Source organism: Culex quinquefasciatus, chromosome 2 (assembly GCF_015732765.1).
Source record: "Culex quinquefasciatus strain JHB chromosome 2, VPISU_Cqui_1.0_pri_paternal, whole genome shotgun sequence".
Taxonomy (NCBI): Eukaryota; Metazoa; Arthropoda; class Insecta; order Diptera; family Culicidae; genus Culex; species Culex quinquefasciatus.
Genome location: NC_051862.1, coordinates 6727090 through 6752869, shown reverse-complemented (window position 1 = coordinate 6752869; position 25780 = coordinate 6727090). Strand labels below are relative to the sequence as shown.

Genomic DNA, 25780 nt, shown 5'->3' with positions numbered 1-25780 from the left:
AGAGGCATTCCATAGAAACAAGTCGAAACTTCAAGATATTGAAACCGGATCCGACCCAAACTACTTCAGTGAGTATGGAAGGCTTCAGTGCAATGTTGTAACAACTTATTGGGATGTTCTGAGTCATCCGACAACTCCTTGGCGTTAAGACCGGTGAGTCTACCGCCGTAACAAGCAAGAGGTCGGCGGTTTTTGGCCGCTGATCATATCCGCATAGCTTCAGTGAGTGTGGTAGACTACTTTGCTAATGTGTTAGGATGTCCTGGGTCATCCAAGGACTCTCTGGAGTTAAGATTTGTGAAGCTACAGCCGTAACAAGCAAGATGTCGACGGTTTTTGACCCCGGAACATACCCGCATAGCTTCAGTCAGTATGGTAGACTGCTTTGTTAATGTGTTGGGATGTCTTTGATCATCCTAGGACTCCCTGGAGTTAAGATATTTGGGTCACTGTAACAAGAAAAAGGTCGACGGTTTTTAACCGCGCATCACAACCGCAAAGATTCAGTGAGTATGGCAGGCTGTTATGTTGGGATGTTCTGGACCAATCCAGGGAGTCTTTGCAAGGCTGTTACATGTAACAGCCGTAGACCTACCGATCAAAACTCCAGGGAGTCCATAGATGACCCAAGACATCCCAAGCCATTAACAAACTAGTCTACAATACTCTGAAGCTATGCGAGTATGATCCGTGGTAAAAACCGGTCTTACAGACAAAACAGACCTCCAGATCTTAAATCCAGGGAGTTCTGGTATGACCCATATCAACACATTAGCAAAATAGTTTACTACACATACTGAAGCTATGCGGGTATGATCATAGGTAAAAAATCACTTCCCCTTTTGCTCTTTATGGTAATAGACCCACAGATCATAACTCCAGGGAGTCCTTAGATGACCAAATACATCCCAAGCCATTTATAAAGTAGTCTTCAATACTCTGAAGCTATGCGGGTACGATCTGTGGTCAAAACCGGTAGACATCTTGCTTGTTACGGTAGTAGGCCCACAGATCTTAACTCCAGGGAGTCCTAGGATGACCCAGGTCATTCCAAAACATTAGCAAAGTAGTCTACCACACTCACTGAAGCTATGCGGATATGATCAGCGGCCGACCTCTTGCTTGTTACGGCGGTAGACTCACCGGTCTTAACGCCAAGGAGTTGTCGGATGACTCAGAACATCCCAATAAGTTGTTAAAACATTGCACTGAAGCCTTCCATACTCACTGAAGTAGTTTGGGTCGGATCCGGTTTCAATATCTTGAAGTTTCGACTTGTTTCTATGGAATGCCTCTTGCACAAACGGTTTAAAAGTTTAAAAACAAGAGAAATCATGTTTCAAACATGCTAAGACATATCAGAACTCATAGTTTTTGCTGATACGCGTCGAATGAAGTCAAGATGATCGAAATCCATAATAAAACAGAGATTTTATGAATGATTTTAGAAATAGCAAAAATACGATTTTTTGCACATTTTTACCCAAAATGCTCAAACTTCAACCGCTTGTAACTTTTGAACCCCGGGGTTTAGAGAGTTGGTCCAGAAGACTTTTTTTCATGTCTCGGCGAGATCTTTCGAAAAAAAATGGTCCCGTTTGTGTACATCATTGGACCAAAATTGCCCATTCTCCTTTGTTTTTAAAATTTTATTTGAGATGTTAAAATTTATATTTTTTAGATATTTTTTAGAGAAGATTGCAATTTTCATTTAAATCACTTAATTTAACTTCTTTTACTGAAATTTTGCTATGAAATTCATTAAAATAAAAAAAGTGACCTAACTATTAGCAATTTCGAAGGTTATTTTGTAACTTTTTTCCTTCCACTGCTCAATTTTTATCTCGTGTACCAGTAAACTCTAACACCGTTTGAATTAGTCAGCTGTTGAAAGGTACCCCATATCTCAGCTTAGGATAATTACTGCACTGATGTTTTTGCCAAAACAATCCAATAAATGAAATGAAATGACCTAACTAAATAGGTTACCTTTCGAATGAAAATTATTTAGAGTTTATCCTATTAAGGATTGTTTTATAGGGAAAACTCTAGATTTATATACAAAAAAAACCCTCAATTGTTTTATGTAACTCCGCATATTGTCAAACACAACGCTTCAAATTGCCTCACGTCACTCTGTGAAGCCCACCCCAAAATGTTCCTCCCCCAATGACGCAGCATAATCTCCCAACGCATTTTCCATTCATGCTAGGCGCGCCAATACTAAGAAGCTTTGTTTTTGTTTTCTCCTCTTTTCCACAGAACTTCCTCCGTGACCTGCTCAAAGAAGCCAAGAAAATCAACGACGTGTCCGAAGATAAATTAATCGAGTACACCGACACAATGGTAAGGCTGGCTTTAAAATGAGAAATTTGAGAGTGTTTTTTTTAGCTTATGCAAGGTTTATCGCCAAAGTTGTTATCATAACGCTGATTTTTCTTTCAATTTTTCTTCTCTTCTGCCAAAAACAAAAAAAAACCAACAGCTCCGGGTGTTTGATGCCAACAAGGACGGACGACTGCAGCTTTCGGAAATGGCCAAGTGAGTAGGTTTTTGGTTCGGCTGAGCAGACGATGAGCTTATCCCTAGCAAGCTAAATCTGCCAAAATCTGGAACGGAAGACGCGTGTGGGTGTGATTAAATTTATGTTTCACACGTGCCGGCATGTGCGCTTGACGCATTCCAGAGGGGAGCACGGTGTGTTGGAAGAATTTTGTTTATTATTTTAGATTTTTGTTTGAAACTACTACAATTTTGAGGTTAAAAATCGGTTCCAATATTTTTTATTTGAAACATACCATGTTGTGGCAATTTTCCAAACTGAGGCACGTCCCCCAGAAATTATGCTAGCATTATATTTTAAAGGGCGACATTATTCGTTCAGGCCTGCTGGCAAGGGCAAGAGTGCCAAATTAGATACCATAAAATTAACATCCATTAAATGGGGCTTGTGGATCGAAAAGGGGTCACAGCTCCTGCTACAGAAAAGGAACCGGGCTTTAGAAACGGGGTTTGATTTATGAAACTTATGAGCAAGTTTTCCTTTTGGTTATTTTTTCCTTTACTGCGTAGGAGGAGCGTCTAGAAACTTTGAACTTTTGTCTTGAGCCTGGGAAAAAGTGAGCTAGTCGATCAATGGAATCAAGGTACAGTAGATTAAATTGCAAATTGATAATTCTTTTCATGAAAAGAATGTATTTAAGTTAGCTTAATACATTGATTCCTAATTTCTCTTAAACACTAATGAACAAAAACAATTGTAACCACAACTTGATATTTTTCTTGTACAAACTTTACAAAAAAAAATTGGCTAAACATACTCTGCAACCTTATTTTTCAATTTTGAATAAAAACAATTTTCAGTATTACTTATGCAAACTTTTGACAGTACCAAATACAAATTATATTCACTGTTGTGATCTCCCCCTTTTAAATTAATTTATATAAATTTAGTTTTTTTTTCATGAATTGATATTTGTTTTTGTAGCTTTACTGAAAAAACTTAATACTTCCAAAAAACAACAACAATTTTATATGGAACTTAGACCAGTCTAAAGAATTCTTGCCAAATTTGAACGAGACTTGACTTCCTTAAATTAAATTAAATTAAATTCTTGATAAAACAGTGTTGAACTCTGAATTTGTCTTAAATTGAATTAAAATGATTTTTTGATAAGTTTGGATCCATTGCTTATGAAAATGAAATTTAATCATTATTTGCAATGAAATCGAACATAATTTTGAATACTTTTTGCTGGGCTTTAAATGGTTCATACAAAAATTGAGTTTAAATTCTTATAAAATGACAATTTTATTCAAATTAATTTAAATTTATGTTATCTCATTTTAACAGAACATATATGAAATTTCAAAGAACTTTTTATAACCCTTACAGCATCAAAACAAATATGTTTGATATGAGATGATCAAGTTTCTTTTTTGTGCTTACAAATTCAAAACAAAAATAAATGTAATTGTTATATATATTTAAAGGAATTAAAGAAAATTTGGTGGAATTTTTATGACCTCTATAATATATCTGATTTTAACGCAAAAAGTTTAAACAAAATTTATTAATAAATATGAAAAATATTACATTTGAATTCAATTAGAATATCTTTTTGCCTTCCTCACCTTACTGAGGAAAGGCTATAAAATCACTCGAAAAATGAACTTCTTAATTTGACCTCGTAGACCCACCTTCACGTATACCTATCGACTCAGAATCAAATTCTGAGCAAATGTCTGTGTGTGTGTGTGTGTGTGTGTGTGTGTGTGTGTGTGTAGGGATGTGGGTCTGTGCACCAAAAAATATGCACTCGATTATCTCAGCACTGGCTTAACCGATTTGGACCGTTTTGGTCTCATTCGATTCGTCTTGGGGTCCCATAAGTCCCTATTGAAAATTATGAAGTTTAGTAAAGTACTTCAAAAGTTATGCTAAAAAAACGATTTTGGCGTATGTCCGGAAGATTGTAAAAAGGGTGGTTTTTGTCATGTTATACATTTTTAGAAAGGTATTAAAAAGACCTTTCCAATGAGCCCAAAACATTGAAGATCTGATAACCCTATCAAAAGTTATTAGCACTTAAGTGTTATTTATACACTTTTTGGAGGCCGGATCTCAGATATTTCAATGAAAATGATGTCCGGGTCCATCATCCGACCCATCGTTAGTTAGATAATCGAAAGACCTTTCAAATGAGCATTAAACATCAAGGATCTGACAACCCTATTAAAAGTTATTGGCACTTAAGTGTTATTTATACACTTTTTAGAGGTTTGATTTCATATATTGTGATAAAAATATTGTCTGAATCTTCCATGCGAACTATCGTTGGATAGGTTTTTTTTTATCAGACCTTGCCGATGAGCCAGAAATATTGATGGTCTGCGAACCATATCAAAAGAAATGAGTAATAAAGTTGATTTCTTAAACATGTTAAGGGGGAATGTTGCTATTTTTACTGAATGTATTGACTTTATGAATATGAGGAAGGCACCAACCACCTAAAGGTGGATTAAGCAAAGTTAGACAAACACGAAATCTTAAAATGAAAAATTTTGTTCTAAATGAAAAAATGACCCTTCTGGGTTAATGTAGATTCGAAAAGTACATTAAATTTCCCATAAAATGACATGTTCCAAAAAAATTTACAGTCGAGTAACGGAAAATGGGAGAATTAAAAAAAAAATGTTTGTGTTTTTTTCGATGAAAAATACGTTTTTTCGGAATTCTGAGTTCGCCATTAAATTGGGCATCTAATTTTACATAAAAGTCCCCTTGACACCAAATTTCTATCTCATCACCGTTTCATGCTGCATATTATTAAAAAACACCTCTTTATCGCATGTTCAAAAATGGAAGGGGTCGTACCGCCCCTCCGTCGCGAGATATCAAAAAACGGACCTCGGATTCGTGATCAGGGACAAAAGTTACCCCTTAGGACAAAGTTTCACGCAAATCGAAGAGGGGTCGGGGCAACTTTTCCCGATTTCGTGTGAGTTGGTAGAGAATTACCCATTTTACTTTTTTTTTTATCTATTTTTAAATGTCAACGTTTCATAAATTTCTATGTGATTGTTTTCCCTTCATTTAAAATTAGAGTAAAACTTTAAGAAAGCTCTCCAATAATTGATTAAAGGTTTTAAAAAATATGAAAAATTAAACTCTGATTTTGTGTTATTTCAGTTGCATTAATCTAAAAATGTGTATAAATTATTTTTCAAATAAAAAAAATAAGCTTGAAATACTAGATTTTTTTGCCTCCTGGTTTCTGAGAAAATTTTGATAGGGAGACAAAAACTTGAAATAAATTAGTGTTTTCATATTAGATGAATTTCAATACTTATAAATCAATCACAAAGCTCAACTGATACTGGTTTCCAAAATTCTTAAATGATGATGCCTTAAATTTTTGTCACCGTTCAACTCATTGTTTAACGCATCACGTACTGAAATTTCCATTACCCTCTAAATCCTACCACGTCCCCTCTCAACTGCTTCACACACACAAAACCAGCACCGGCAAAATGTCTTAACTGCAAAGCTTGCAAATCTGACAAAAAGCTTTCCGTTTTCCCTAATTTTCCCCGGCCTGCTCGCATCGTTACACACGCACACACTCTCAACACACACACAATCCCTTCCCAAATTTTGCACTGCCCTAAAATTTCAGCTCAACCGACCAACCGAAAAATTTCCACTAAATTTCCTTTCTCGGGAAGCGGGAGTAAAAACTTTTCTGCTTACGCCCTGTAATTTCTTCCCACACACACCCAGGGAAGGCTAGCAAAAGTGACCGTGGTCTGACGCTTTTATGCAAAACTTGAATAATAACGGTTTTCTTCTTTTTACCTCTTTTTTTTCCTGTGTTTGCAGATTGCTCCCCGTGAAGGAAAACTTCCTCTGCCGGCAAGTGTTTAAGGTAAGAGTCGTTTTTTGTTTCTTGGTGTTTTTCCTCCCCTCGTAGATTTTCATCTCGTTGTCTGTGAGTTTCGTAAAAAGGGGTGTGCGTCCCTGATGGGAGTTCGAAGCGCTTTTGAAGGGGGCGCTGTGGGAAATCAATTTTCGTTTCAGAGTCAAATTGAATATTGCTGTTTTGGTTCCGTTTTGGGGTCATTTATCCTGATTGTTTCACTGTTTGTAATGCTGTATATTGATACTGAAAGCAGAGCTATGCACCTGATCACGCTCAATCAGGCGTAAATGTTTTGTTTTCCATGTATCCGCCTCCGACTGTTATTCAATTTATTCGTTGAATAAATTACAGTGTCCACCGAGATTGTGAATACGGTTGTAGATTTTTCCAATTGAAAATTTGTAGAGCTTGACTTTCCACCATATTTTTGCACATTGCTGTGCCTCGCATAGCAGTAATTTTCCCCTCATATCAGGTCATCAGTGATAACTGCCAAAACGAAATAAGTGTCGTTATCGGTTTAATCTCCCCCAACGGCAATCCAGTCCACGAGCGATAATTCCACTGAGCAGTTCTCTACGTTTTCGCACCTTAATTTGGATGTATTTTTTTAACTGATTTTGTTTAAAGCATAGGTTTTAATTTTTACCGAAGAAGTCTTTTTAAATTATTTTATTGCAAATTTTTATAATAAAAATCTTCAATCAATTTCTAGCTATCTATTTCAATATAAATAAAATCTAAATCTGTTCGATTTGATGTCTTTGTCAAAGCTTTAGGTTATGATGAAAACTACTTAAAAGAAACGGTTACAGTGTAAAAACGGGTTTTTCTTCTTAAAATGCAGAGTGACGTCAGCACCAAATATTCTGACAAATATTCAAAAAAAAAAACTTGATGGCAGTCGCTCTAAAAACCATTCCCAAACAACTTAAAATGTTTACTCAATATCATTAACAAAAATATAACAATGTTTATAGAGAATATGTTCAGGATATAAACAATTAAGTTTGTGGAACCAGCTTAGTTTTCCACGTTCCAAGTATTTATTTGAATTGTTTCCATAACTTGTTTTTTTTTTGGGATGAAATTTGAGTGAATTTATTTTTAAATGCACCATTTCAGAGTTACAATACTTTGTAATAGTAAAGTTTCACTACTACACAGTAAAAAGTCATGGTAATATTACGTCTGGGAAGGGGTATATTTTTAATTTCAGAAAAAATGTGTTATTTTACCTCTGAAAATACGTAATTTTACCACTTTGTTGGTGTAATGTCGCTTTTTCAGGCTAAATTGAGGTAAAATTACACCATAAAAGAGGTAATATTCAACTTCCACATTTACACAAAATTTTATTGTGTATAAGATTCATTTTTTTAACACTGTTGATTCGACATTGTGTTGCTGCGGAAAAAATGTAATATTTTGTATAAACTTTTGAACTCTTTAGAAAAATAAGGTTTAAATCATAGAATTTGGTTCTTATCAAATGTCATTCATGTCTTTTTAATCTGATTTTTGTTTTCTTGGAAGATCAGAAATTTTATTATGGCCTGACAATTTAAGGGGTTACATACATGTAAAATGGCTAAAATGTCAGAGGTTGGTGTGAGCAGACATTTCAACTTTTTCAAAATCTTTTTTCAGGGTATTAAAATATACATTTTCATCTATTAACAATATAAATTTGAAGACATTTGGATGTACCATTGCCGGTTATAGCTATTTTAAGTTAGTAGTTTCAAAAAACGGGTGCCACAATATCTCAACACTGCGTTGACCAAATCGGCTCAAAATTTTGGTGAAGACTCACTAAACGGATCCCGTGTGCATGACGAAGGCCGATTCTCAAAAGTTTATTTTTAAAAAAGATAAAAATATTTTTCTGTTTTACATATAAAAAACCACCAGTTTTTGATTTTTGTAATTTTTTAAAAACCTAAATTTCAAAATCGGGCTTCGTCATGCACTCGGGATATGTCTTGAGAGTCCTCACTACAAATTTCAGCCAATTTGGTCCATCCCATCTCGAGATATCGTGGCACCCGCAAATCAACTCGGTGTTTTGAGAAAAAAACACTCACAAAGTTTGACGGTTCGCTTTGCACATGGCAAAACTTAAAACTTAAATCGTCTTCGACTCACTTGAATCATGAAATATCTTTATGAAACTTTTAGGAGTGATTCGAAATCATCTTTTGAAAGGATTAAGTAAATAATCGGAAATATGATTTTTTGAGATTTTTTACGTGTATGTAACGCCTTAAATAGACCTCTATTTAACAAAACTATTGTTTATAAAAAAATTAATAAATTATAATTATTTATACTTCTTTCTCAAACGTGTTGAAATAAACTACCACTTTGTGAATGCGATCAAATATCCCCTTTTCAAGAAACAGAATTTCTTTTATTTTTTGGACATGCTTTATTCAACAATTCCATTTGAAAATAGCATAAATCGAAAAAAAAGTTCTCCGATCGGGTACATTTTTTTCTGGGAGTTCCTTTGCCAAAATGAAGACTTGTATTTTTTTTTGTTCGGCCATTAGGGTGATCTACGTCGTGGCAGGGTGGTCCCAAAAATGGTCATTTTCGTAAATTTTTGCAGAGACCACTTTTTTTTAAATCATATCTCCGTACCATTTCACCGGATTTTAGCTGTGTTGGACGCAAATGAAAAAATATTAGTTGCCCTTTCATATTTCAAATAGTTACAAGTCTCAAAAATCAAGTATAACCATTGAAAAAGTCGTATGAAAACTTCAAATGGCGTTTTGACCAAATAGCCTATGTATGAAAATATTTTCGGGAAATTTCAGGTGTTAACCCGTATACGTTCCCGAGATATGATTTTTTGAAAATAAAAACTGAGTTTTTCGACACGCCACGCGCAAAACCGGGAATTAATGAAATCGAGAACAAATCAACTTTTTCAATTTAAACTGCGAAAATTGACGAAAATTACAATTTTTAAGACCACCCTAGCACGTCCTAGGTCACCCTAAAGGCCAAATAAAAATAAACGTGTTTAGTTATTTTGGCCAAGGAACCCCAGACAAATTTTAGACCGTCCGGAGAACTTTTTTTCAAATGGAATTGCTGTATAAGAACAGCTCTTGAAATTGTTAAATGTAGAATTACTTTTTTGGAAACAAAAATGGAGTGACAACATTTAAAAAAAAACTAAAATAAAAATATTAATCCTCAAAAATATTGCGAAAAGCTAGAGAACTGCTCCACTCACGTACACGACGTGTGAGTCGTGTGGAACGCTCCACGTGGCTCCTCGCGTGGGCGGGAAACTCGACAATAATGGAGAGGTCCCTCTCCACTGGGAGGTGGGAATTCACGGTCATTACGTGCCCGCCTCCTAGTACCCCGTGCCTCCCGACGTTGGTTGAGTGAATTTTAAATTAAATTTTAAACTCGATAATAATCTGATCTGTGAGAATTATCCGACATGGTATCGCGCGCGACGGCACTCTTCGACACGAACCCCACTTATTTCTGCTTTGGTTTGAAAGAGGAGCAGCTGGTTTATAGTTGAGGGTTAAGGGTTCTGTTTAAATTGAGGGGAAGTAAACCATTTCAAGTGAGCGGAATTTAAAAGGATGCAATTGTAGGAAAAGTTTTACTACCAACAAGCTCAGGTTTCACCATGTAGAATTCTAGTTTGAGGATTAACTAGTGTTTAAACTTTTAGAAGGTCACTTTAGGAAGTCCCAATACATCAGTTTTACCCTTAGAGGATGGTGGGTTGCTTGAGTAGTCCCCCATAGTCTCATTTTAAAAAAGCTCGAGTGTCCTCTTTTGTGCAACCCTGAACCCCTAATTAAATTAAAATTAAAACAACAACACTCCGAAAGCCCCACCACTCTGCTCTGGCACAAAAAAAACAACTGAAATTACTCAATTCAGCAACTTTCCCATTCATTCATTTTCAACAAACCAATTACAATCACACTCAGAGCACGCACCAACGGTCGAAATCGACACAGGACACACGAGGGCGCTCATAAATTTTCACCAAATGGTGCCCCCAAAAAATAAAACACAAAAATGGCACAAACACAATGGGGTTTGGTGTTCCACCCACCCCCACCAGCAGCAGTCGGCGCGCGTTCATTGAAAAGTTTGGAAACCCATTAATTCACGGCGATGAATGGCATACCCGAGAACCTTCCGAGTGGACCTTCTCCTTCTCTGGGGGGCCAATGACGGCGAGACCCGGCGACGGTGCCAGCCTTAAACAAAGGGCGGTAAATTTCTTGCGCTCTAATAATTTTAGATGGAAAAGGAAATCTAAAAAAAAATAGGAAATCTTTTGAAAAGAAAGCCTAATTCTATTAGAAATAAACATCAAATTTCAGTGTAACAATCAAAACTGTTAGCTTAAATTCACACAAATAAACGTCAGTCAATCAAATTTTATAAATTCTTAAATAAACAAAATGTGAACAATATTTTCCTGAACGAAAAATTAATTGAGTTAGACCTGATAAAAGCTTCTGCTTTATGGTGGCTCCAAACAAATTGCATTACACAATCAATTTGCATTGCCCGTAGCTGCCACATAAAAGCATTTCCTGCTGTGGTGAGTTTGAATTATTCAATTATTTGCTGTTGGGTGTAATTTTCGAGTACCATCAGCGTGCTTGATTACAGTGGTTGTCGTTTTTATTGGCAGCAAACACTGGAGAGTGTTTCAATTAAGTTACGAGCTATTTATTGTCAATTTTTTCGTCCATGCATTACGTAACGGCGTAATATCAAGGGGGAGGGAAGAGGGTTCGAGGATTTATACAAAAAAAGTGTATCGGAAATGTATTTCCAGGGGGTGAAGGGGGTCTAAAAATATAAATGTTTTGTTACGTAATGCAAGAACGCTCCCTTAATATTTTAAAGGCTTTGGACAACTTACAAAACACGCGGAAGTTTTAGAAGGGAGGTGAGGAGCTTCAAGTTTTCAGGAGGGCTGAAATTTATAAATAAAGGGCCCATATCGTTTGTTCATGGCCCCTAAGGGGTGATCTGCAAACAACGTAACTTATTTTGTTGACTTTTGTGCTTTTTAAATTAAATTTGAGGAAATAATATAACTGTTTAACTGCGCAACATAACATTTTTAATTGTGAACAACTAAACGTTGCTTACAACTTATTTAAGTAAGGCTTCGTCCAACAACAGAGTGACAAAAGTTTGTGAAAAAAAAAACAATCGAATCACGTGATTTTTATTGTTTAATGAATTTCACTGTAATTTGACATACATAAGGGTGTGGGATAAAAATAATCGTTGCGTTGTATTAGAATGAACCCTCACGTAAATCAGTTTATCATAAAGGGGCCATCCAGTAACCACGTGATTACTTTTTTGAAAGTTTTAGAATTTTTCCCCCTTGTCAACATCGGTCTATTTTGATTTGTTCAACAAGTTTCATAAAATACTTTTTTTGCATACAAACTTAAATGACGGAATTTGTGAATGACTCATGTACAATTCTTCTGTAAATATGCTCGGAAACATTTTATAAAAATATATAATATTTAAGTACCCTTTTATCTTCAACAACCAACTACGCATACACCTTTTTTGCCATGTGACCAATATAATTTAAAATTTCGTGACGTTGCAACGCAAACTTAATCTGTTGTAACTTTGGATCTAGACAACCAATTAAGTCGCTCTAGGTTGCATTTGAAAGCTCTTTCCAAGTACAAAGAGCATCCGAAATATCAAAATGATTGAATGTTTAGTTTTTTGTTGACATAAACACATGTCCCTTTTTGTTGACGTTGCAACGCAATAAAATGGTAAACTTACACTAGTTTGAAAAAATACTTAACTTAAGATAAACTGCAAACCCATGACATTTCCGTTTAGTACAACTAAAAACCTATAAAATGCAATCAAAAGAATTATTTTTGGATTTTATTTCCCTGAAAACCAGGAGTTTTTAGAAAAATGTTTGAAAACGATGATTTTATCACGAATTGATGCATAACCTAACCAACTTGTACAAAATGATATTCAAATGATCAATAAATGAAAACCATGATTTTTGAAGCTTCAAGTAGTCTAGAATCGAGGAAAAATATCCAAATAGCTCATACACGCTTTTCAAAATTTCATCCTAAGGTGTACATTGCCGGAGAATGTGTCAAAAATGTTTTAAAAAACAACCAGATTTCGGAGTGGTCACCAAAAAATTCAAAAGGTTCCAAATCGAAAAAATAAACATAAAAGAAAGAAGATAATTTAAAATTTAAAAAAAAATTGCACGCTGCAAAACTTTGAATTTTGTTAATTTAATATTGATAGAATTTGAGGATAAACTAAAAATTAAGATCATTATAAATTTTGAAAAATAGAAACGATTCAATGATCCTGGCCCAGCCATTCACTCAATCGTTAAGTTGAGCCAAAGTTTTCGCCTGTCCATTAAAACGCCATTTCAAAATCGAACATCAAACCCCTTTTCATCTTCGACATATCTTCAACTTCCCGATTGGCTGATCAAGTTTTATTGGCGACAAACAAATTTAACACGGTTGACTTTGCCGGAAGAATTTCCTGCTCAACAGAGAAAACTTTTTTTTCCCCCAAAAATAAAGTTATTAGCCGTACACAAACCTCAACAAACGAGATTTCCATCGATACTGTCGTCGTCCTTGCCGTCGTCATCGACACTCAGAGAAGGGAAAAGAGAGAACCCGTGACTGGAAAGTTGTTGCCACCAACTGGCGTCGAAGGCCCTCTGACATTCCCTCAGTCAATGCCACTTGATTGGCAACGTCTCAAGATTCCGAAGCAGTGATTTGCACCTGGTTTCCCGCACAGGGATAAGAGATATTTCAAACGATTGCATACTTTAAGGCAAATTCTTCGTTTTGCCGGTAGATGTCGCTATAATTCTTTCAACTATTGCGTTATCTTGTTAGGCTGTGACTTTGAACTTCCAAGTTTTTATCCCGAATAAAAAGCAGATGCTGCTTTTGCATGAAAAAAGTACAACTTTTATTGCTATTTTAAACTTCCTGCACTGAGTAAAAAATGCTGCAGAAGAATTTCTGCCTTCCTGCGGAAGCCAAAAAAGAAAAATGAACGAACCGTAAATTCCCCCATCAGTCAGACAGCAGCTTGTTCCACTACTTTTTTCTTCTCAAAAAAAATCTCTCCTTCTTTTGGCTTTGAACTAGCGCACATTTCACAGTCTGTATCACTCTGGATGAGATTCCCCCTTTTTTATCCTTATTATTTCTACGAACTGTCGCAGGATTTTTTCCCACTCTTCTACAACTTACTTTCTTGCTCTAACACTCTCTTGATGTTCACCAGACCGAACCCACCCCCCTCAGAACTGACAGGCACTTGTTCAAGTGTCCCTTCGTCTTTCGTTTCCTGTTTTTCCCTACGTTTACTGTGTACTTCTCTGTACCTTCTACTAACACTGTGACTGTGGTCCTTCACTTGCATACTTATTATGTGCCACTTTTTTTTCTCTTCTAGTCCTTCAAATTTTCACTCTCTTCTTACTGTAGCTGTTTCCTCTGTGTTACTGTGTTGATGAAAATGGGGTTCAACACCTTTTCTGAGTGGGATTGGTGCTTGAAAGGGGTGGGATATATGCAATTTTAAGAGAATAATGCTTATAATATTCTGCTGCTGGTGTTTTGTCATACGAAGCTCACACTTTTTCATAAAAAAACATGTTTATTTTTCTTTGTTGTAATTCCATTAAAAAAAACTTCATTTATTAGCTATAGCTTATTTTTAAAATCCTTATTTTTTTTAATTATAAAATTCTGAAAATAACTCTCAAATTAAAGTTTAAAGTTTTGTTTCCAGCTAGACCAATTCTCCAAGTCGACGGAAAACAGTTTTAAAAGTATATTTTAATTGATTTTATATCCATGAAAATTTTCAAAAATTTTAATTGATAATCATACAAAAATGCTTTGTAAGTATTCGAACTTTTGTATGTTGAGATTTTGTTTTTGGTAAATTACTTTGTCTTTGAGAGAGTTGTCGATGTAAATAGTAACAGTTTATAAAAAGCCTTATTCATACATAATTTACACATTTTTTAACACTCTGTGACAAACCAATTAAATTAATCATAAGATTTTTGAATCTGCTAAAAATAACAAAATGATATTTTTGACAAAAGCTGTTTTTTTGCCAATCGTTTTTCAAAATTCCTAATTTTTTACTTAAATCAAATTTTGTTCAAGATTTTCTTTAGTACTTTAAAGTTAAAGTAACCATGCGTGTACCATTTAAGTATGAATTTGAAGATATGATTAAATTGACAGTTAAATTGACAATTTAAAATTTTATAAAATTTTGAAATAAAAAAAATTAAGAAAAAAAATCTATCAAAAATAAATTTTGTAAATATTTGATAGAATATCAAATAAGATTTTGCAAAAAAAAACCTAAAAAAATGGTAACTGTTAAAAAAATTGTAGAAAACTAAATTTTGCTTAACATAAATTTTGTTTCAAAATGAACTTTGTAAAAACCATAAAAAAAAAACAAATTTTGCGTGTTAACTTTTTTTGCAATCTTTATATTTTGTGAAAAAATAAATGTGATAAAAAAAATCAGATTAAATCAATTTTATGAATAATTAAATTAAGTGATATATTTTTATGAAAAAATTAAGTAAGTGTAAAAATTTCAATTCGTGGAAATTGTAACTTTGTGAAGAATATAATTTGAAGAAAATCAAATTTTGTTTAAAATGAACTTTGTTGAAAAACTTGTTAAAACATTATCTAAAAATTAAAATTATTTAAAAGTTTAATTATTTTTAATCAAAATTTTGTTAAAATTGAACAACGTAAAAAAATCGCGAATTTGTACTGGGATTTTTCATTTTTGCTACTTATTGAAGCCTGCATTTTTTTTAAATAACAATTCTAAAAAAAAAATGTTATTTCAAAAATTAAAATTGTTCAATATTGAAATTTTAAAGTAAAGAATGATAAGTATTGAAAACATTTTTTTAAACAGAATATTATACAAATTGAATTAGGTGTAATATTCAACTATAAAACAGTAATTTTTGAACTTTTAAAATTTCACGAAAATGTCTTTAACTTTTATTCATCTATTGTCATTTAATAAAATTGAATTATGAAAATTTTCTCGATTCCTTCTAAATAGTTTTCGAAGACATCAGAAAATAACCAAAATCAAAATTGATGTTTCGATCAAAATTAAGTAAAAGTAAAATATTCAGGAAAATGGGTTTTTAAAATCTTTGTTCAAATTGCATCGACAAAAAATGAAGATAGATATTCAAAATAAGAACATTTTTCTTTTCGGGAAGAACATACGTATTACTTAAGTAATCATAACTTGAGACAGTGTTGCCAGATCTTCAAATTTCTAGATCTGGACTCATTCGGAATGCCTCTTAATTACTTGATTGTAACATAATTGTATTTGACTTTTGTTTTCGTTCAGATATTTTTCGGTGTAAATAACGGTTGAAACTTACTAAGCTGATCTTCCTAAAAAAAAATATACGTGGAATTACAAATACACATGTAATATAAAGAAATATATACAATTAAAATAAAATTCGCAATCCAACTGTGATTTTTTAATAAAAATATTTTTTTTAATACTGTATCGGTTGATGTTATAACTTTTACGAATTCAAAACAAAAAAAATCTTCTCAAGATAAATATTTTCTAGTATTTACACAGCATTTCTAAAGATGAATAGTTGATGAAAATTGATTATTTTGGCATAAGAAAAATCTGTTTAGTAAATAAATGCGCTTTATTAAGTGGAATTAAAATTAAATATGAGTTAAAAAAATTATCACGTTCAGATGAGATTTTGAAAAGTATCTTATTAAGTATGACAAAACAACGCAGTTTTTAAAACTACCGTCATTAGGGGTGACATTGGGTCTAGGGGGTGAGATTGGGTCATACAGATTTCAGCATTTTTGTATGACCCAATCTCACCCTTAGGCCCAACGTCACCCCTGATGACGGTATATAAAATATCATTTAAGGGCAGCGTTTGGCCAAGATGGTTAAAACTTCCAGATACAAATAAATGAACAACAACAATTGATTTTTAAATAAATTTTAAATAAATAAATACTTATATTTAACCACCAAATACGCATCTAACTCTATGCTTTTTCCACCAACTTTTCTGAAATGCACTGAAACCTCCTGAAAATCACCATAAAAAAAACCTTCCGAAAAAAATAAATCGCTTCTGCACGCTGATAAATCACCACGACAAAAAAAACTTAAAAAATAAAAAAAACCTCACACAAAACCCAACCAACAACAAAAAAACACATCACCACCAACAACAACAATGAAAACCCTCGCAGGAAGGCCGAATAGACGAAGAAGTGAGTATTCTCGCACGCTTTTCCTCTCTCTTTCACCACCCACTGTTAACCAAAAAAGCTCGCTGCGGTGGCAGTAGGCGTGGTGATGGAAGGGTGGAAAAGCACACACTGCCGTTTTCTCTTCTCTCTGTTCTACACATACACTCACTTCCTGGTTGCTGTGTTCATTCGCGCGCGTTTCTGTTGTTGTATCAAAAACTAGTGGTTTTTTTGTTCTTGTTTCTTTTTTTCTCGTTTGTTGGTTCGAGTTGCCCAATTTGTTGCAGCTCGGATTCGTTGCAATTTTCCAGCAGTTTTTGTTGTTTCAGGCGAAAAGTTTTAACGATTTTTTTTTTGCTCTATTTGAGCGCGGAGCTGTTGTTCCTCTCTGTAGTTAAGTGGCTATTGAGTTGCGGTATAAAAGTTGAAGCTTTGCTGGCGTTTTCGTTTGATTGTAGGAATTTGATGAATTTGCAAACATGCGAACGAATAGAATTGTTATATCGACACACATTCCAGATACAAATACTCGCAATAGAAACACACACACAAAACACTGAATAAATTCCGTGAACTAAAATAAAAAAGGGGGTTAACCCGTAAAAAAGTTAGTTTTATGTCTAGTTTGGTGATTGTGCTAATCACAGTCGATTAGTTTATGTGTCCGAAAGGTATGATAATTGCATGTTTGTCTGTTGTCTATCTGTTTCCATGTGTGCATGCCATATTAGCTCCTGGTGCTTTTAGGGTTTGGGTTGAGTTGTGTCACTAGGATTAAGTTTTTGATGTGGTTGGAGGGAATGAGGGGTGGGTAATAACCATTCACACCTTCGTGTACGCGTACGCTCGCTCCCGGGAAATGATTACGGGTCAATCATGCTTCATTAACCGCATTAGCCACTTCAAAGCTTGAGGGGATCAGTGCAATTGGAATATTGTATTTAGCTAATTTTGAGCGCTGGGATGTAGCTTGATTTGATAACTGGTGATTTGCTGGGTTAATTTAAACAACCGTAATCAATCATCCGATTTGATAGAATGGGTAGAAAATCACGCATTTTAAATAATATGAAAATTCAAGTCTAAACATTGAAGAAAACCGTGCGTTTTCATAAATGTTATTTAGCGTTACACAATTTTTTCGTCAAATTTTATTTATATCAGCGATGAAATAATCACCATCAAAAGAAAATCTATGGACGTTCACCAAGAGAAAAATCCGAAAGGAGCATGGCTCTCCTCTCTCGCGCAGGAAAGATCGGTACAAGGAATCTAAAAAAAATCATCATTTTGATTATTCGGCGGAACATCTTTTTCACTACTACACTTGCAAGTGTAACGTCACACGTCGAAAAATGACCTGTCATATTTTGTAGATGGGCAATGTATGTAAACAAAGTAAAATAAATATTTTTAAGTGGTGCTGACAGGGAAATTCACAAAAAATCATCAACAGATTGATTTTCTTGAAGAAGTTCGGGAGCGATTTTCTGTTGCGTGATTTGCCTCCTCTCTCTTTCTCGGGTGAAGAAAGTTCGCAAGCGAAAATGATTTTTTGCGATTATTCCATCAAAAAAATTTGTATAAAAAAAGTTGTAAATATGTTTTTCTGTTTTTTTAAATAAACTGAGACATTTTTTTCCTGATTTGGGAAGTATTGTTCCAAGGTTGCATTTTTACCCTTTCAGGCCTGATAGGTCATATATGACCAAAAAATCAAAATTTTGATAACTAGCTTATAATTTTCGTATGGCCCTTAAAGTAATTTTCCCATCATTTGATAAAAAAAATATGTTTTTTTTTAAATTCATGCTTGAAATAATTAAAATAAGCTTACCTCAAAGTATTTTATCTTCAAAACCCGATTAATATTGTCTCTGTTGAAATATGCTGCACCAAAATTGTTCAAGTAAAAATATTAAAAATTAGTTTATTTTATGGCCAATCTAAAATCCAGAAAAAGAATCTTATATATCTATATATATATATATATATATATATATATATATATATATATATATATATATATATATATATATATATATATATATATATATATATATATATATATATATATATATATATATATATATATATATATATATATATATATATATATAATATATATATATATATATATAATTATTTGCTTATATTGGCAATTAGCGGCGAGAAATATTAAACTAACCTAGGACAGAAGAGGAGAGACAGAATTGAAGATCGCGACAACAGTTTTTCAAACCTTTTGTCACATGGTGGATAGATCCAGACAGGGCGCTGGCAGTTATAAGGGAAAGGAGGTGAAGAAGCTAAGGGCCATTCATTCTAAGTGTAATATTTGGTTGAACTAGCTTTTAGGGTCTTCCATTAACCGACACAGAAGGTATCGGAGAATGTCCCACATAGTTGACACACGATAATTTCTTTTCGTGTTTCGTCATCTATGGGACGACCCCTAAAAAGCTAGTTCAACCAAATATTACACTTAGAATGAATGGCCCTTAGCTTCTTCACCTCCTTTCCCCTTATAACTGCCAGCGCCCTGTCTGGATCTATCCACCATGTGACAAAAGGTTTGAAAAAACTGTTGTCGCGATCTTCAATTCTGTCTCTCCTCTTTCTGTCCTAGGTTAGTTTAATATTTCTCGCCGCTAATTGCCAATATAAGCAAATAATTATAATTAACTTCCGGTGATCAAAACAATATTATATATATATATATATATATATATATATATATAATTATATATATATAATTTATATATATATATTTATATATATATATATATATAAATTTCGACGGTTTTGTTCGAACGCGAATCAGTCCAACACGGAACGTCGGATCGAGGCGCTCTTTGTTGCGTTGGGTTCGTATAAGTCAAAGGAAGGTTCTTACGCCAAAAAGTTACAACTTTGGCCACTCTGTAACCGATTCCGGAAAATCTGCCGATTGTACGGAAAAGCTACGTATGATCAAATTTTGATCACAGGAGGCTGGAAAAGCAAAAGAGCTAAAAACGTAAACAAACGAAAAAATGGCAGAACGAAGTTTGTCGGATAAGGCTGGTTTATTATAAGAAGATACTCGAATCATGCTTTAAAATTAAATTGATTATGATATTTGCATGATTAATTACTATTTTTCTTATGATTAGTGCAATTATTTTTCAAATATTTTGTACCTCCACTCTGGCCGAGGTCGAGGGGGTGGCATGAAAATAAATGAAATGACAAACCAATGCAAAAAGGTATTTCGTTTTTTCCCTATATTTTTGAAATGCAATTCTTGTCGAAAAAAAACTTAAATTTCTATAAACATATTTTTATAATATTTAATAATTTTAATCCAATAGAAATAATACATTATTTTTAAAATACTGAAAAAAAAATAATATCTTTCTACTTAATGGATTTCAAAAGATCTTCGTTTTTCCAAACATTTTATTGGAAATAATTTTTTCTTTAAAAATTTAAAATTTCACAAAATACGCTTTTTTGAAAAAATAAGTTGAAAAGTTAAGTTTTCGATAAAAATACTCGTAAGGTTAGTTTTTGCGATATGGGTGTCAAATGAGGGTGAATTCTTCATACATTTTGATAGATTTTTTTTTAATACAGTGGACTCTCTCGTTGTCGATATTGAAGGGACCGTCGAGAGCGGGAGTTATCAAATTATAGAACGGAAAATCAAAGCAATCTATTTGAAGGGACTGAAAAATTTATTGACAGCTGGAGCAATATTGATATCGAGAAAATCGACAGCCAGAGAGTCCACTGTATACATATTACCATGATTTTTTTCATACATTTTTGCAATTTGGATATCAAATGATCGTGAATTTTCCATACATTTTTAGGTTTTTTTTTTCAATATCCTTAGTATTTTTCCAACCTAGGCTGCTTGTGATTTTTTTTTGTGGTTTCAAAAAAAGTATTATATCTTTATAAGTAATAAAACATTTTTGACCATTTATTATGAATATTACAAAATTATAAAATTATTTTTTTTATTCGAATTTTTTTGTGAAAATATAGTGTGTTTTCAAAAAAATAATTATTATAGCTTTCGACTTGAATGAAAATTTCCCGATTGTCTGAAATTTGGAAAACTTTTTCCAAAATACGTAGTTATTTGGAAATTTGATGTTTTTTTATATTTCTTTTCATCAAAATATTTAATAAATTTCCAATCATGTTTAATACTATATTTTCAGTACTTCTTCAAAAATACGTAATAGGCAGAAAATTTTGAGTATTTTCAAAAAATGTATTATTTCTATCGAAATGTATGAAAAAGTATGATCATCTGATACCCATATTGTAAAAAAACTAAAATTTTGAGTATTTTTTTCGTAAGATCGCAAATCGCACTTATTTAAAAAAATGGCATAATTACCATCAAATTGTATGCAAAACTCCTGATCGTTTAATATTCATATTGCAAAAACCAAAATCTTGAACATTTTTTTTCAAGAAACATTGACCTATGAAATACAAGAAAATGCATGCAATGAAAGTCCTGACTGCTTAAGATAAAAATTCCACCAGAAAAAAAAACAAGCAAAGGCAAAAAATACCTCCAATTGAGTTGGGGAAATGCAACTTTTAGCTTTCCACAATTGTTGGAGAAAAAAAAAAGAAGATAATATCACTGCTCAAACGCTGAAGATACGATGGAACGCGACCGGAATATCTAAGGTGCAAGTGGTGATCATCGAGATTGTGACGCTCCTAGAACGAGGAAGACGACCATGGTGATGATGTGGGTCATACTTGCCAGAAAAAAAGAGCACGGCAGCAGCGAGCTTTCATGAGAATGTACTACATATTATGCAAAAAAGCTTCCGCTTCGTCGTAACTTGCCGCGGAGCCAAATTTTTATGCTACTGATATGCTTCGTCTGACGGGGGAAGATGGGGAAGATGCTGTTTGCATAACATTTAGTTTGCTTTTCTGGAGGGGACTCTTCCGGCATGGAGACCAGATGTTGGTACTGAGAATTTTGTTAGCCTGTTTGCATTTTTTTTGTGTGTGTATTCTGGGTCATTGCTTAACAAGTATTCTTTCGTAGTCTCAAATGATGATTTATTCATTCTTTTTTAAGAACAAATTTATGCAAACCATTTTGAAATATAAAGCTTATCGAAAATTGCTGTCAACACTCGCTCCCCCCTATCTCAAAGTGATCACCAAATGCTGATCCAAAATTCACACCAGCTTAGTGACTAAAGCGCCAGCAAATTGCCACCACAAACGTGATTTCTATGCCAACCACGCCTGAATGTATGCAGCGGGCCAATTCACCGCAGATTAAATGAATATTCAATAGAAACCGATATCCTCACGTTGTGAGCTTCCGATTTTGGAATAGGTTTTGCCCGTGTTGCCAGCCTTTGAATGGCCACATGAAAGCTTGATTTATGGCTTAGCGAGGTGGTCCCGAAATTGTACGGTTGCACATTTCAGGATTCGGGACGTCCGTGCTGCGGTGATTTGAATATGAATGTGATGCCCTTTTTTATGACACTGATGATTTTAGTCACGCTGCTCGAATGTCTGTGAAAGGTACTCATCTTGCTATTTGTATGCAGATTAAGATACTCCCTCTCGCTCTAATGCAGATTACATCGGCAACAATGGTCAAACTGATGGATGTGCTTGGGAAAGGGGGGGGGGAAGGACGAGATGAGGAAATGTTTATTCATTCGCTTGAGAAGCTTGTGCATACAATAAAATGAATGGAAGAAACACGACTGGGGGATGTTGCTTTGGTTTGCTGATTATTCTTCTACTCGGTGGAAACATATGCAGCGGATTTCAATGGTTGAATGACGTGCTTTCTTGAGGATAATTTATGCCCGAGGAAGCCACTTGAATGAAGGACTTAGCTATCAGTTGATACTTTCGTTTACGTCTACACATCGTTTAATGTTAATTTAGAAAACTCGATTGGAATTCATAAAAAAAAAACATGAAATTTTACATTTTGAACATCCTGAATTATTTTTTTTAAATCTCCTGAGTTTTTGAAAGAAACCAAAATTTCTGAGAAAAGGGGCAAAAACTTTAAATTAATAATGGCCTTACTTGTAATTAATAATTTCATATAAAAAATCTCTGACATTCTGGCTTATCATCATTCCGTAACATGATTTAAACCCAGTTGGAATCCATGCTCCAAGTTTCACAAGTACAGTACAGTTTGCATCCCGATACGCTACGCTTAGGATAATGTCATCATACTCAGCTGAAGAGATCCACTTAAATGTTCATCCCGATGCAAACGCGTTTAGTTTTCTTCCGCCAATTCATGTGCTGTTCTTTTTGCTTTTGTCTGTATATTTTCTGTACATTTCTGTATATAATATTATATGTCAACCGTTTTTGTCTAGTGTTGCGATTTTTCACACTGTTCTTCTATTTCCTGTTTGTTGTTGTTTCCACTATGCTTAAGCTGCTGATATCCGTTGTATATTGTTGCATTATGCGTTCTTCGCCACCAGCCAGCAGCTGCTGAAATGTGTGCCAAATTATGTTGATGACAGAAGCCGTTCAGCAGCATCTTTTCCGACATTATGTTGATTTTTTCAGCGGCAGCAGAGTTTCTTGTGTAGATTGGACTTGTTTATTTGTGATATATTTTTGGACGTTTTGTTCCCGCTTTTACAAAACGTTATGGTTATTGAATCGTATTCAAAGTGGCAAAGTCTGTTATTTCCAGTAATTGCGAATGATTAACGTTACGTAGGGTTGTCTTTTATTATAAAAATGTTCATTCCAACTATGGAGATTACATTTTCAGTGCTTACGTTTATCTTCTTACACGTTGAAGGGAAAATGATCTGTTAAAAAATGTTAACTAATTCGCTTATTGTTTCTATTCCCAAATTCAGGGTGCAGCTAAACTCACAAAGGATGATATTGAAAAAGTGTTTTCACTGTACGATAGGGTAAGTAATGCGTCAAGAAGATTTATTTGAAATTATTTTTTCTCTTTTATTTACATTTCTATATTTTCTTGTCATTTCAGGACAATAATGGTTCCATTGAAAATGAAGAACTTCGAGGTTTCCTAAAAGACTTGTTAGAGTTGGTGAAAAAGGTAAGATTAATCATATTTATCAGCTAGAAATAGTTGATTGTGCTAGCTTGTCGCATATCTCGACGATTTTCGTAAGGGAGAGGCAAGATAGCGTAAACACAACGAAATATCATGTCACGGTGCTTTATTGGGCACTTCGATAGACTGCACTTTTAAGTGGAAATTTGTTGAAGCTATATTGATCAGACAACATTTTCAAAGATATGAAATTTGCGAGGTTTTCATAATTTTTAGCGTAAAAAATACATTTTTACGTAATATTAAGGCATGTACCAACTGTATTTGAAGTTTTTGTCCGTTAAAAAAAGAAATGAAATTTCTATCCAAATTTTTACTGTTACAGTTTTGTTAATGTTTAATTTTTATTTGTGACTTTTCCTGAACTGTATTTCTAAAATTCAAAATTTGTAAAAAGTCTTAAAGTGCCCTCTTTGTTTTGAAATGTATTAATGAACTTTATGAAATGTGTTTTTCACAGCTCGATTGTACAACTTTTTTCAATAAAATTTTTAAATTTAATTTAAAGGAATTTTGTTTTCTCCCGATATTTTGGAAAATTTTTGAAGTGTGGGGGAGAGGCGCAAACTGCAAAAAAAAAATTACATTGGCTCAAAATATGCCCAATCAATCAAATGATATTTAACCCTCTACAACCAACCCCGCCTTTAGACAGGCTTCAATTTAAAAAATCGGCAAAAATCCATTTTAAACCAATTTTTGATCTTTAAAAAGCATTGGAAAGAAGAACTCTTAAAATTTTATAAAGAAGATCTCTTAAAATTTTAGAAAATTTATGGGTTGAAAGTTTTTCTTGTTTTATGTGACTTTGCCAATGTTTTTAAATATGTTATATTTTTAAGGTGTCAACTTTGGCTGTGTTTTTTACTAACATTTGCTATATTTTGAGTAAAAAGAAGTATGCAATATTTTTTTGGTATTCCAGACTATGCCTCTACGCATTTATTTACAATTTAAATGATAATGGTGCCATTTTATAACAGAAAATGTGAAAAACAAGCAAAAAATTGAAAAAGTGGCTATAAAAACATGAAAAAATTAGTTACGCAAAAGGGGGTGGTCGAATAGGCCAAATATTACCAAAAACAAACATAAACTAAATAAAATAAATGCAAATTAAAATACAAAAATGAAACTAGAAAAACAAAAAACAAGAAAAGTAAAATTTTCGTAGAACAAAAGTTGCTCAAAAAGACTTACTGAAAAAGGGAAAATAAAAATTTTCAAAAAAAATTTGGGCAGTAGAGGGTTAAATATATGGTCTTACTGTCAATTTTAATTGTTTTATTTTTTCGAAAATCAAGTTGATTGAAAATTAATAAGTCTACCAATTTATTAAAAGATATAAGACTCAATTTTAAGGCTATTGAAAATTTTATATCAGGTTTTTGTCCCCAAAAAAATAAACATTGATTTTAATTGAAATTTTCAACAGATAAAAAACCTTGTGAAATCGATTGTAAATAACTAAGAAAACATTGTATGAAGCTTATTAATGCATTTAATATTGAATTAAGACTTTTTAATCTTTTAACAAATTTTTAACTTCGAAACCATCAACTAGATCAGTGGTTCTCAACCTTTTTCGTTGCATTCCCCCCTTGGCTTATTTGAAAGACCTTCATTCCCCTTCCCTAATTTTTTACTATTTTTTGGTAAAATTGAATAATTAACATAGTTTTGTATTTGATAATTAATAATAAAAGATTGATGTTTTTAAATCAATTTTTTTATTGCGAAATAAACTGAACTACTTTTGTTCTTTTCAATTTGTTTTATATAATCAAAAATAATTGAAAAAGTTTTGTTTAAAAAAATACAGACATAGGGATTTAAAAAAAAAGCTTAACGCAAAAAAAGAA

General features: G+C 33.3%; 1 protein-coding gene across 4 annotated transcripts in view; it reads left to right on the top strand.

Annotated features, from left to right (window-relative positions):
* The window catches only part of LOC6053927 (calbindin-32), a 64477-nt gene that overhangs the window by 34969 nt on the left and 3728 nt on the right, over positions 1–25780 (top strand). For 2 of the 4 annotated variants that reach the window (XM_038254555.1, XM_038254554.1), the window contains 6 exons: positions 2263–2346; positions 2486–2541; positions 6383–6428; positions 16799–16819; positions 23692–23748; positions 23829–23900. In XM_038254555.1, coding sequence (XP_038110483.1) covers positions 2263–2346; positions 2486–2541; positions 6383–6428; positions 16799–16819; positions 23692–23748; positions 23829–23900 — 336 coding nt within the window. The remainder of the gene's footprint in view (positions 1–2262; positions 2347–2485; positions 2542–6382; positions 6429–16798; positions 16820–23691; positions 23749–23828; positions 23901–25780) is intronic. The other 2 variants (XM_038254558.1, XM_038254556.1) reach the window with 1 other exon arrangement.